Raw genomic sequence first — 14,231 nt, 5'->3', positions numbered from 1 at the left:
GCTCCGCAATGGGAGAGGCCACAACAGTGAGAGGTCCACGTACTGCAAAAAAACAAAAAATACAAACAAAATACCAGACAAAGATGTCACAAAGAAACTACAGGTCAATATCACTGATGAACCTAGATGCAAAAATCCTCAAAAAAATACTAGCAAACAATCCAACAGCACATTAAAAGGATCATTCACCATGATAAGTGGGGTTTATCCCAGGAATGCAAAGATTCTTCAAAATATGCAAATCAATCATTGTGATACAACATATTAACAAACAGAAGGATAAAAACCATATGATCATCTCAATAGATGCAGAAAAAGATTTTGACAAAATTCAACATCAATTTATGATAAAATCTCTCCAGAGAGCAGGCATAGAGGGAACTTACCTCAACATAATAAAGGCCGTATAACACAACCCCACAGCCAACATCGTTCTCAATGGTGAAAAAATGAAACCATTTCCTCTAAGATCAGGAACAAGACAAGGTTGCCCACTCTCACCACTATTATTCAACATAGTTTTGGAAGTTTTAGTCACAGCAATCAGAGAAGAAAAAGAAATAAAAGGAATCCAAATTGGAAAAGAAGAAGTAAAACTGTCACTGTTTGCAGATAACATGATACTATACATAGAGAATCCTAAAGATGTTACCAGAAAAGTACTAGAGCTTCAATCAATTTGGTAGAGTAGCAGGATACAAAATTAATGCACAGAAATCACTTGCATTCCTATATGCTAATGATGAAAAATCTGATAAATTATTGAAACACTCTCATTTACCATTGCAACAAAAAGAATAAACTACCTAGGAATAAACCTACTTAAGGAGAAAAAAGACCTGTATGCAGAAAACTGTAAGACACTGATGAAGGAAATTAAAGATGATACAAACAAATGGAGACATATACCATATTCTTGGATTGGAAGAATCAACATTGTGAAAATGACTATACTACCCAAAGCAATCTACAGATTCAGTGCAATCCCTATCAAACTACCAATGTCATTTTTCACAGAACTAGAACAAAAAAATTGCACAATTTGTATGGAAACACAAAAGACCCCAAATAGCCAAAACAATCTTGAGAAAAAAAAACAGAGCTGGAGGCTTCAGGCTCCCAGACTTCAGACCATACTACAAAGCTACAGTAATCAAGACCATATGGTACTGGCACAAAAACAGAAATATAGATCAATGGAACAGGACAGAAAGCCCAGAGATAAACCCATGCACATACAATCACCTTATCTTTGATAAATGAGGCATGAGTATACAATGGAGAAAAGACAGCCTCTTCAATAAGTGGTGCTGGGAAAGCTGGACAGCTGCATGTAAAAGAATGAAATTAGAACACTCCCTAACACCATACACAAAAATAAACTCCAAATGGATTAAAGACCTAAATGTAAGGCCACTCTAAAACTCTTAGAGGAAAACATAGGCAGAACATTCTATGACATAAATCACAACAAGATCCTTTTTGACCCACCTCCTAGGGAAATGGAAATAAAAACAAAAATAAACAAAGAGGACCTAATGAAGCTTCAAAGCTTTTGCACAGTAAAGGAAACCATAAACATGACTCAAAGGCAACCCTCAGATGGGAGAAAATATTTGCAAACGAAGCAAGTGACAAAGGATTAATCTCAAAATATACAACAGCTCATGAAGCTCAATATCAAAAAAACAAACAACCCAACCCAAAAATGGGCAGAAGACCTAAAAACAGACATTTCTCCAAAGCAGACGTACAGATTGCCAACAAACATATGAAAAGATGCTCAACATCAGTAATCATTAGAGAAATGCAAAACAAAACTACAATGAGGTATCACCTCACACCAGTCAGAATGGCCATCAACAAAAAATCTACAAACAATAAATGCTGGAAAGGGTGTGGAGAAAAGGGAACCCTGTTGCACTGTTGGTGGGAATGTAAATTGATACAGCCACTATGGAGAACAGTATGGAGGTTCCTTAAAAAGCTAAAAATAGAACTACCATATGACCCAGCAATCCCACTACTGGGCATGGACCCTGAGAAAACCATAATTCAGACAGAGTCATGTACCACAATGTTCACTGCAGCTGTATTTACAATAGCCAGGACATGGAAGCAACCTAAGTGTCCATCAATAGATGAATGGATAAAGAAGATGTGGCACATATATACAATGGAATATTACTCAACCATAAAAAGAAATGAAATTCAGTTATTTGTAGTGAGGTGGATGGACCTAGAGTCTGTCCTACAGAGTGAAGTAAGTCAGAAAGAGAAAAACAAATACTGTATGCTAACACATATATATGGAATCTAAAAGAAAATGGTTCTAATGAACCTAGGGGCAGGACAGGAATAAAGACACAGACGTAGAGAATGGACTTGAGGAATGGGCAGGGGGAAGGGTAAGCAGGGACGGAGTGAGAGAGTAGCATTGACATATATACACTACCAAAGGTAACAGGATAGCTACTGGGAAGCAGCTGCATTGCACCAGGAGATCAGCTCAGTGCTTTGCAACTACCTAGAGGGGTCAGATGAGGGTGGGAGGGAGACGCAAGAGGGAGGGGATGTGGTAATACATGTATGCATATAGCTGATTCAGTTTGTTACACAGCAGAAACTAACACAACACTGTAAAGCAATTATACTCCAATAAAGATGTTAAAAATAAATAGAGGATTATGAAAATGATTAGTTTCATTACTAATTACCTGATTCTGAACTTGCAGTACTCTTTGGTTTTGGAGAAATACTTTGGTCTGCTAACATCATCATGCTAGAATAAGAACAAATTAATGGGATTCTTTTATTCTTTCAGTAACTTTTGAGAATCCTCAAATAATACTTAAAGACATTTTTATGCAATCAATTATCCTATAGAAAAAATAAAGCTAGTTAGAAAAAATGCTAACATATCTATATGAACAAATAGTTTCATAATAAAGGGCAATATACTTATACGTTCATCAGTGTGAGATAATATGTGTAGAGGACAAAGCATAGCATTTAGAATCAGACAGACGTTGATTTAAAGCTCAGTTCTGCTACTTACACTTCAGTGGCCTTGGGAAAGTTACTTTACCTGTCTTGAGTCTTGATTATCTCATTTATGGAGAAGGAATAGCAATCTTGTTTACCAGGATTCTTTTTTTTTTTTTTTTTTTAAGAAATGATACCTCATTACCTTTTTAAAGAAAATATTTATTTATTTATTTATTTATTTTGGCTGTGCTGGGTTTTAGTTGTGGCACGCAGGATGTTCTTTGCGGCATGCAGGATCTTTTTTTTTAGTTGCAGCATGTGGACTTCTTAGTTGAGGCATGCCGACTCTTAGTTGCAGCATGACTCTTAGTTGTGGCATACATGTGGGATCTAGTTCCCCAACTAGGTATCGAACCTGGGCCCCCTGTATTGGGAGCGTGGAGTCTTACCCACTGGACCACCTGGGAAGTCCCTTGTTTTCCAGGATTCTTGTGGTAAGGATCTCAAGTAACATTAGAAATAATACTTAAAAAAATTAATACTCTGTTCTTTTTTATACTTTCACAAATGAGACTGCCCCCAATCTTACCGAAATGTGTAAAAGAGGATTAGCTATTACAAGAGGAATACAAAAGAATCAAACCTCAGCCTTTGACCACCAAAGTGGAATTTCTGAATCCCCAGCAAGAAAGTGGAGTTGAAAACTGAATGTGAGAAAATGATTTTTAAATTCCTATTACTGCTTTAGTGAAAAGTTGAACTCAGTACGCAAAAAAGTATTTTATTCCTTCATATTCTTCATATTCTTCTTTAAATTCATCCTGTTAAAAACTATAATTCAAGCCCGGAAATGGAAACAATCTAAGTGCCCATCATCGTATGAATGGATAAAGAAGATGTGGCACATATATACAATGGAATATTACTCAGCCATAAAAAGAAACGAAATTGAGCTATTTGTAATGAGGTGGATAGACCTAGAGTCTGTCATACAGAGTGAAGTAAGTCAGAAAGAAAACGACAAATAGCGTATGCTAACACATATATATGGAATTTAAGAAGAAAAAAAAATGTCATGAAGAACCTAGGGGTAAGACAGGAATAAAGACACAGACCTACTGGAGAACGGACTTGAGGATATGGGGAGGGGGAAGGGTGAGCTGTGACAGGGCGAAAGAGAGTCATGGACATATACACACTAACAAACGTAAGGTAGATAGCTAGTGGGAAGCAGCCGCTTGGCACAGGGGTATCGGCTCGGTGCTTTGTGACCGCCTGGAGGGGTGGGATAGGGATGGTGGGAGGGAGGGAGACGCAAGAGGGAAGAGATATGGGAACATATGTATAACTGATTCACTTTGTTATAAAGCAGAAACTAACACACCATTGTAAAGCAATTATACCCCAATAAAGATGTTAAAAAAAACAAAAACTATAATTCAGAAAGACACATACACCCCCATGTTCATAGTAGCACTATTCACAATAGCCAAGACATGGAAACAACCTAAATGTCCATCAGTAGATGAATGAATAAAGAAGATGTGGTACATATATACAATGGAATACTACTCAGTCATAAAAAAGAACAAAATAATGCTATTTGCAGCAACATGGATGCAACTAGAGATTATCATACTAAGTGAAATAAGTCAGAAACAGAAAGACAAATACCATACTATATCACTTATACATGGAATCTAAAATATGACACAAATGAACCTATCTATGAAACAGAAACAGAATGACAGACATAGAGAACAGACTGGTGGTTGCCAAAGGGGAGAGGATTGGGGGAGGGATGTAGTGGGAGGTTGGAGTTAGCAGATGTAAGCTTTTATATATAGAATTTATAAACAACAAGGTCCTACTGTATAGCACAGAGAACTATATTCAATATTCTATGAAAAACCATAATGGAAAAGAATATTTTAAAAAGAATGTATATATATGTATAACGGAATCACTTTGCTGCACAGCAGAAATTAACACAGCATTGTAAATAAACTATACTTCAATAAAAAATATTGGAGAAATGAATCAGATACAAAAAAATAAATTCATCCTGTCAAAATAGTACTTTCTTGCCCCTTTCAGGTGTATTCTGTTGCTTTTGTGGTATTCTCTGGCCTATAAATAGTCATTTTTATTTTATTTTATTTTATTTATTTATTTTTTGCAGTACGCAGGCCTCTCACTGTTGTGGCCTCTCCCATTGCGGAGCACAGGCTCCGGACGCGCAGGCTCAGCGGCCACGGCTCACGGGCCCAGCCGCTCCGCGGCATGTGGGATCCTCCCGGACCGGGACACGAACCCGTGTCCCCTGCATCGTTAGGTGGACTCTCAACCACTGTGCCACCAGGGAAGCCCAATAGACATTTTTAGGTAATAAAAAGCCCAGCATAATATCACAACACTAAACTCTTATTATCCAACTTAAACCTCTTCCTTTTCCCAACTGAGGTCTGATTTAGACTCATAGCCTGCAGTGAGGAAAGCAACCATCACTTTTTTTTTCCTCTATTTCTTGCTCTTTTTCCTTCCCCATTTGTTAACTACTCTTTAAGATCCTTTGGGATTAGAGTAGCAGGAAGGAACTGTAGGAAAGGTCTTTCTTAACTGATACTATTCTAATGTGTCCTTGGTGCCCTTTGGGCATGACAGATAACCAAATGCTGACTCTTTCAAACCTGAAGTAGCTTTTTTAAAATAAATTTATTTATTTTATTTATTGGCTGAGTTGGGTCTTTGTTGCTGTGCACGGGCTTTCTCTAGTTGCAGCGAGTGGGGGCTACTTGCGGTGCATGGGCCTCTCACTGCGGTGGCTTCTCTTGTTGCAGAGCACGGGCTCTAGGTGCACAGGCTTCAGTAGCTGTGGCTTGCAGGCTCTAGAGCGCGGGCTCAGTAATTGTGGCGCACGGGCCTAGTTGCTCCGCAGCATGGGGGATCTTCCTGGACCAGGGCTCGAACCTGTGTCCCCTGCATTGGCAGGCGGATTCTTAATCACTGCGCCACCAGGGAAGCCCAAACCTGAAGTATTTTGAAGGGTTCGGTGATAAGATTTCCCTATCAATGGGGCTGTCTCGCTTGCCCTTTATGATGTCCTCAGCTTTTCAATTTGATGGTAAAATTTCCAGTCTCTTTCAGTCAAGTTTATTTTGTCCTTTCCAGGAAGTCATATTTGGCATGATCCCTTTCAAGATGATCCCTTCTGTGGGATCTATGTCTGACGTCTGGGCAATATGCACAAATCTTTGCTGTGCCAAACTCTGAAAGTATTTCTAGTGTCCTCTTTATCAGCCATTCCAAAGCATCTAACAGACTTTCTTGCTTTTAGCTTTACCAGGTGTGAGTCAGAAACCAAATTCCAGGGAACATACGTTGAACTTTCCAAATGGATCTCTGGGAGCTTCTCTCTTGTGTTGAGGTGAGGGAGAAGTTTTCTCCTCTCCTTGCATATGACATCAATAACTCTTATCAAAGAAACATTCTTGATCATTTCATCCTCTCAGTGCATTCTTTGTCTTTTCTTAAATAGCTTAGAGATTGGTGATGGTCTAATGTTGAAAGAATTAGGTTTTGATCTCACTTATTACAAATTCTACATAGATGGTTCTACACAGAATAGGGGATGGGGTAATTGTCATTTTTATTTTGTTCTCATCTATTAAGGTCACTGTCCAAACTCTAAGACTACATGAAAGCACATTTAACATCCTGCTACATTCCTCAAGGTCCTATTAACATATATAGATTAAGGCTTGTAGACAGAACCACAGAGTTTTATATGAATTACAGAGTTTTACTGTAAGAACTCATGTGACCTAAGATAGATCCCCCCTCTATGCCTTCCAGCCTAAAGGTTTATTGGAAAGATAAAGGGGACACAGGCTTAGGAAACAAGCAGTTAGACAATGGGGACTGACTTCTCTCCTTCAAGCCCAAAATCTGGAGGTGGGGGTAATAGGTGTGATGATGACATTAGAAGAGGTGAAGAGAAAGCCCAAAGTAGAGGACATGTGCCAAACTCCCTGTTTAGAACTCTAGGAGAAAACATCCACACAAGGAGGAAACTCAACATAAAAATAAAAGCTTGGGATACTCAGGCAGAGAGGAGGCCTCAGCCCTCCTAAGAGTCCCTTAATTCCTGTATATTGTAAACTAGTTCTCAAGGTTCCACATACCAAAGGCAATGCAGAGAAGGTGGTCAAATTTAGAACCAAAATACCTGGCATAGGGCTGTTGTGTCTAGGTGAGTTTACCACGAAGGTTGTAGAAAGGCAACTAAGTCAAAGTCTGGATGGAGGACTTCAATGAGACTTAAGGGGTTTGGGGTGACAATAAAAGCTAAGGTGAGGAAAAATCAGCAATGGAGGACTTCAGGCCCAAAATACAGCTGTAAGTTCATCAATGACTTTATCAGTAGAGTCCAGCCCAGGTATGAACTAGTCTTGAAACCTGCAGCACAAATCAGTAAAAATTCAGAGACAACTTGTGGATCCCAGACACCCTCAAGACCCAACTTCACCCCTCCCCCACCTCTGGCCTATACACCTATATTTAGGGTGACGATTTGTCCAAACTGGGACCTTTCTGAGAGTAAAAGGAAGCTCTATAAAAGATTATGTGAGAACAGCAGGCACACACTGGGACTGTCCCAGGCAAATCAAGAGGTATGATCATCCTCAGGAATATGGAGTGGGAGAAAATATGAAAGACTCAGCTTTTACCCAAAAGAGACTTTTACCTGGAAGTAACTGGATGGCATTAATAACTTTAACTCATCATTTCCCTGCTAAACAGGGGAGAAAGGTGATCAAAGCCCGTGAGAAGTTTAGATCAGTTATTTAAAAAAATAAATCAATAAAGCTATATTTTCTCAATAATTTAGCCTTAGAATTTTCACTGTTGTTCACCAAGGAAGAATAATTCACCCAAGAATAACAGTCATTGATTTTCTTTTCTTCAGAAATTTCTCATCATTTAGATGCAAGCATAACTATAAGGAGCCTATCACACTAAAACTGTTCTTTTCTCACTCTACACACTTTCCCAAGGGAACAACTATGCTTTCAGTCCAGAACCTTTCCCTTGCTTTCCAGGCTGGGATATACAAATACCTGCTAGATATCTCCACTTCAAAGTGCTGTAGGTATTTCAGTGTTTTCCAGACCTGTCACTCCAACTCACTCTTGCTTTTCTATTTGTGTTCCTGCACGTAGTGAATGAGTCATCATTCATCCTGTTTCCTAAGTCAGAGGGCTGAGGGTCATCATGGACTCCATCTTCCTCTCTTAACCATCCAATCATTAACAACAGTTGATTATCACTCTTGAATTGTTCTCAAGTTTTCCTTCTAAGCAATCCTTGCCACTAAAGTTCAGGTCCTAATCATGCCTCACTTGGAATGCCACAATAGTCATCCCTTCAATCTAGTCACTCCTAATCCATCTTCTTCTTTGCTGCAAGAGTGATTGCACAAGACAGAAATATGATGCATGTTTGCGAAGAGGTAGGATGATTGGCAAGAATTTTGGTTGGGTAATTAAAAATTCCCCAGAAATTTTTGCTCAGCAGTTTATCAGTCCTTGCCCCCACACACTCAGCAACACAAAGTACCAATACTATAGATCCTCATCAAAGAAGACCACATTGTACTGTCTACCATTTAATTCTGGTAAAAAAAAATCTGGTTATATCTATATCGCCTATTAAAAATCATATCTCCTTGGTTTGCTTGGTCCTAACTTTGTCTTTTTTAACAGATTTATTGATATAATTCACATACCATATAATTTACAAATTTAGAGTGTGTAATTCAATGGTTTTTAGTATATTCAGAGAGTTGTGCAACCACCATCACAGTCAATTTTAGAACATTTTCATCACCCCAAAAAGAAACCCTGTACCTACTAGCAGTCAATTCTCATTTCTTCCCAAACCCCCCCAGTCTTAGGCAATCATTAATCTGCCTTCTGTCTCTATAGATTTGTCTATTCTTGCTATCTTATATGAATGAAACCATAAAATATGTGGTCTTGTATGACTGGCTTCTTTCAATTAGCATAATATTTACAGGGTTCATCCATGTTTAGTGCATATCAGAATTTCACTTCTTTTTGCTGTTGAATAACATCCCATTACACATATACCATATTTTATTTATCTATTCATCAGTAGATGGATATTTGGATTGTTTCTACTTTTTGGCTGTTATGAATAAACTTGCTGTGAACATTCATGTACAAGTTTTTGTGTACACATAGTTTTCATTTCTCTTAGGTATGCAAAACTAGGACTGAATTGCTGGGTCACATTTGAAGGAGCTGCCAAACTATTTTCTAAAGCACCTTCGCTATTTAAAATTCTCATCAGCCATGTATGAGAGTTCCAACTTCTCCACATCCAAGACAATACTTGTTATCTGTCTCTTTGATTATAACCATCCCAGTGGGTGTGAAGTGGTATCTCAATGAAGTTGATTTGCATTTCCCGAATGGATAATGATATTAAGTATCTTTTCATGTGCTTATTGGCCATTTGTTTATCTTCTATGGAGAAATGCCTGTTCAGATGCTTTGTCCATTTTTAAATCAGGTTATTTGTCCTTTTATTGTTGAGTTATAAGAGTTCTTTACATACTCTGCATACAATTCCCTTATTAGATATATGATTTGCAAATATTTTCTCCCATTGTGTATACTGTCTTTTCACTTTCGTGATGGTGTCTCCTGACTTTGCTTTTAAACTTGTATGAATTTTGTGTAAGTTCTTTCAACCTTTCAAGATCAGGTGTTAAAAAAAATCATTGTATTTTCAGTCCTACTGAAAATCTTTCATAGGCTCTCATCATATTCAGGAAAAAATAAAAATATCAGCTCTTAAGGTATTCATGATCCAGAATGTGACCACCTCCTTGAACGTCTCTCTCACATACCTTACCCTTCAGTCTATATGCCCTAAGCCAAACTCATCTGCCCCTGGTAATACGTTTCTCCTCAGTCTTCCCCATCTTAATAAATGGCAACTCCACCCTTCCAGTTGCTCAAGCCAAAACCATGGTGTTAGCCTTGACTACTTTCATACTTCACCACTCAGTCCTTCAGTGGATCCTCTTAGTTCTGCTTTCAAAATATATCCAAAATCCTACCTCTCACTATCTCCCCTCTTGCCACTCTGGTCCATACTCCAATATTTCTTGCCCATATTAGGGCAGTAGTCTCCTAACTATAATTTCCCTAATTCCTTGCCTCATCATAGTCTCTTCTCAACACAGCAGCTAGCATGATTCTTTTAAAACATAAGTCATATCATATCATCCTTCTAAACCCTTCAAAGACCTTCCAATTCACTTATATTTGACTAAAGTGCCTTATATGATCTGGCCTCTTGCTTCTTCTCTCACTTTATCTCTTACCTCACTCCTCCTCCCTCACTTCACACCAGGAGCCCAGGCCTTCTTGCCTCAGGGCATGGCTCCAGCTATTCCCTCTACCTGGAATGCGCCTTTCTCCAATGAGTTACACAGCTTGCTCTGTCTCCTTCTTTAGGTCTCTGCTCAAATGCTGCCTTTTCAATGGTGAGTCTCGGACCACACCACTTAAAAGAGCAAATCTCTATCCCAATACTCCCTAGTCCCCTATTTTGTTTTATTTTTCTCCATAGTATTCATTACCATATAGCATGGTATAAATTTACTTGCTTATTTATTAATTGTCCATCTCCTCCAACTAGAATGTGGACTCAAAGAAGGCAGAGATTTTGTTTTTAATCAATTTTGTTCACTACAGCAATTAGATAGATAGACAGAAGATGGATAGTTAGCAAATATACCTCCAGCAATCAGAACAGTTCTGGTATACAGTGAGTCCTCAACAAACACTGAACAAACAAACATCTGAATTTGTGGGTTACCAATCATACTTGCTATATAACTATTAGTACACAAAGTTTTAAAAGCACAACAACTTTTAAAATGTTAGTTCTTACACTTTCCTATGGCATTTCTGATAGTCTTCTGAAGAGGTACCTAAGAAAGGGAAAAAAACAATCTATTAGAAATATAATTCAGGGGAGGGTAACCAAGATGGCAGAATAGAAGAATGTGGAACTCACCTCCCACAGCAAACACATCAAAAATACATATACATGTAGAACAATTCTCATGGAAAACTAACTGGAAACTGGCAGAAAAAACTCCTATACAACCAAAGCTGTGAGACAGATCTCCACATAACCAGGTGAGATGGAAGAAAACGGCACTGGGTCAGGACTTGTGCCCCTGGGAGAGATCTGTAAGGAAGAAAAGGTCCACATGGGTGGACCCTCGCCCTGGGGAGCAAGCAAGTCAAGCCCAACCTGCACATCACAGTCCTTGGGTCCTGTGCACAGGAGACAAGCGCCCTGGCCTGCTGGGAAATCTGCTGAGACAGACAGAAGGGCTGAAAAAGCCTAGACTCTACCTTAAGGAGTACACACATTCTGGCTTGCTAACAATCAGGGCAAAGAGAACCTCATGTCACCTCTCAACCCAAAGGGGCAAGTACCCCAGCCCCACTCACTCCACACTATAGCCTGGTGTAGGTTCTGGGCAAAGACTTGATCTAGCTACCCAGAGACAGACCAGGGTGCCTGGGGTGTGATCCGGGTTGAGCTGTGGTGGGTACTGTCAGCGTGCGCATAGGGTGGCATCAAAAGAGTGTGCAGTGGTTAAGCCCTGAACTTCGAGCACATAGGCCCTGGGAGAGGGCTCCATCTAGCTACGCAGAGACCACCAAGAGGGCCTGGAGTGTGATCCGGGTGGAGCCGTGGAGGCCATTGTCAGCACGCTCAGGAACACACGGTGGTTCGGCTCCCAGTGAGAGTGCCCTGGCTCCACCAATTCCACACCACATCTTAGTGGTAGATCTGGAGCAGGCAGGTCTTGGGAGAGGTCTGCTACAGAGGCAGCCCAGATCTCAGGAGGAAGCACAGCCACCTCATTTCCTATATCCACAATGCCCTGACCGCCAGCCACAGCCTATGTCACACCAGAGCCTTGCACTATATCTGGGACAAATACAACAGAGAAAGGGACGCGAACTTAAGCAGCTGCTGAGCAGAATCACAGATGCCTACACAGGTGGCACACAGGTCCTCTGTGACTGAACAAGCCTCACTTGCTTTGGGACAGGGGACAGACTCAAGGGCAACAGAGCCTGATCAGACCCAACCCTCAGAGCTTCTAATCCAACAACTGGGGAGCAGACCTGCCTCTGACAAAGTGGTGACAGCCACTGAGCAGAGAGGAAGCCCTGCCTCACATTCTGCATAGGCTCTAGATACTCTAGCATGAACCACACCCCCTATCAAGGGGATAACAGCCAGAAAAACCTGAGGAAGGACATGGCTGGGGTCTATACCAAAAACAGCCTTTGCACCAAAACATGGGACACACACAGCCTGCACCAGGATGCTCCCACATAAAAACACCCTTTCAAGACCATAGTAGATACCTGTTTCTCTTAAATTAATAGAGACAAAGTTAAGTAAAATGAAAAGTCAGAGGAACTACTCCGAATTAAAACAACAATGATCCTCTGTAAGAAAAAAACAATGAAACTGAGCTCACCAGTCTACTAGACCTTGAACTCAAAAAGGTGGTAATAAAAAGGCTAACATAATTAAGAAAGATTATTGATAGAAATGTAGAACACTGTAACAAGGAACTGGAAATTATAAAAATGAACCAATCAAAAGTGGACAATTCAATTACCAAGATAAAAACCAATCTAGAAGCAATGAATAGCAAACTAAATGACACAGTAGAACAAATAAGTGATCTGGAAGATAGAATAATAGAAATCACCCAATCAGAACAGCAGATAAGCAACAGGGGTGCGGAGGGCAAAGCGGAGAGATTCCCGCACAGAGGATCGGTGCCAACAGGCACTCACCAGCCCTAGAGGCTTGTCTGCTCACCCGCTGGGGTGGGCGGGGGCTGGGAGCTGAGTCAGGCTACGGTCAGAGCGCAGGGAGAGGACTGGGGCGCAGGGAGAGGACTGGGGCGTGAACACAGCCTGAAGGGGTTAGTGCACCACAGGTAGCCGGGAGGTAGTCTGGGAAAAAGTCTGCACCTGCCGAAGAGGCAAGAGACTTTTTCTTCCCTCTTTGTTTCCTGGTGTGTGAGGAGAGAGGATTAAGAGCACTGCTTAAAGGAGGTCCAGAGACTGGGCGCGAGCCGCGGCTATCAGCGCGGACCCCAGAGACAGGCATGAGACGCTAAGGCTGCTGCTGCCGCCACCAAGAAGCCTGTGTGCGAGTGCAGGTCACTATCCACACCTCCCCTCCCGGAAGCCTGTGCAGCCCGCCACTGCCAGGGTCCCGTGATCCAGGGACAACTTCCCTGGGAGAACGCACGGCACGCCTCAGGCTGCTGCAACGTCACGCTGGCCTCTGCCACTGCAGGCTCACCCCGCATCTGTACCCCACCCTCTGCCAGGACTGAGTGAGCCAGAGCCCCCGAATCAGCGACTCCTTTAACCCCGTCCTGTCTGAGTGAAGAACAGACACCCTCCAGTGACCTACACGCAGAGGCGGGGCCAAATCCAAAGGTGAACCCCAGGAGCTGTGCGAACAAAGAAGAGAAAGGGAAATTTCTTCCAGCAGCCTCAATAGCAGCGGATTAAATCTCCACAATCAACTTCATGTACCTGCACCTATGGAATACATGAATAGACACCAAATCATCCCAAATTGAGGAAGTGGACTTTGAGAACAAGATTTATTATTTTTTCCCCTTTTCTTCTTTTTGTGAGTGTGTATGTGTATGCTTCTGTGTGAGATTTTGTCTGTATAGCTTTGCTTTCACCATTTGTCACAGGGTTCTGTCCGTCCATTTTTTGTTTTTCACTTTTTAAAAAACTTTTTCTTAATAATTATTTTTTATTTTAATAAATTTATTTTATCTTACTCTATTTTCTTTTCTTTTCTTTTTCTTTCTTTCTTCCTTCCTTCCTTCCTCCCTCCCTCCCTCCCTCTCTCTCTCTCTCTCTCTCTTTCTTTCTTTCTTTCTTTCTTTCCCATTTATTTTTCTCCCATTTATTCTGAGCCATGTGGATGAAAGGCTCTTGGTGCTCCAGCCAGGAGTCAGTGCTGTGCCTCTGACGTGGGAGAGCCAACTTCGGGACACTGGTCCACAAGAGACCTCCCAGCTCCACATAATATCAAATGGCGAAAATCTCTCAGAGATCTCCATCTCAACA

General features: G+C 40.8%; 1 protein-coding gene across 1 annotated transcript in view; it reads right to left on the bottom strand.

The window, feature by feature from the left end:
• The window catches only part of MEIKIN (meiotic kinetochore factor), a gene marked incomplete at both ends in the record, with an annotated part of 138,938 nt that overhangs the window by 100,405 nt on the left and 24,302 nt on the right, over positions 1-14,231 (bottom strand). The window contains 2 exons of the mRNA XM_082835047.1: positions 2,718-2,782; positions 10,978-11,017. Coding sequence (XP_082691173.1) covers positions 2,718-2,782; positions 10,978-11,017 — 105 coding nt within the window. The remainder of the gene's footprint in view (positions 1-2,717; positions 2,783-10,977; positions 11,018-14,231) is intronic.

This window comes from Leucopleurus acutus (assembly GCF_964270905.1).
Source record: "Leucopleurus acutus genome assembly, chromosome: 3".
Lineage (NCBI taxonomy): Eukaryota > Metazoa > Chordata > Mammalia > Artiodactyla > Delphinidae > Leucopleurus > Leucopleurus acutus.
The sequence above is the reverse complement of the archived record's forward strand: the minus strand, read 5'-3'. Positions and strand labels throughout refer to the sequence as shown.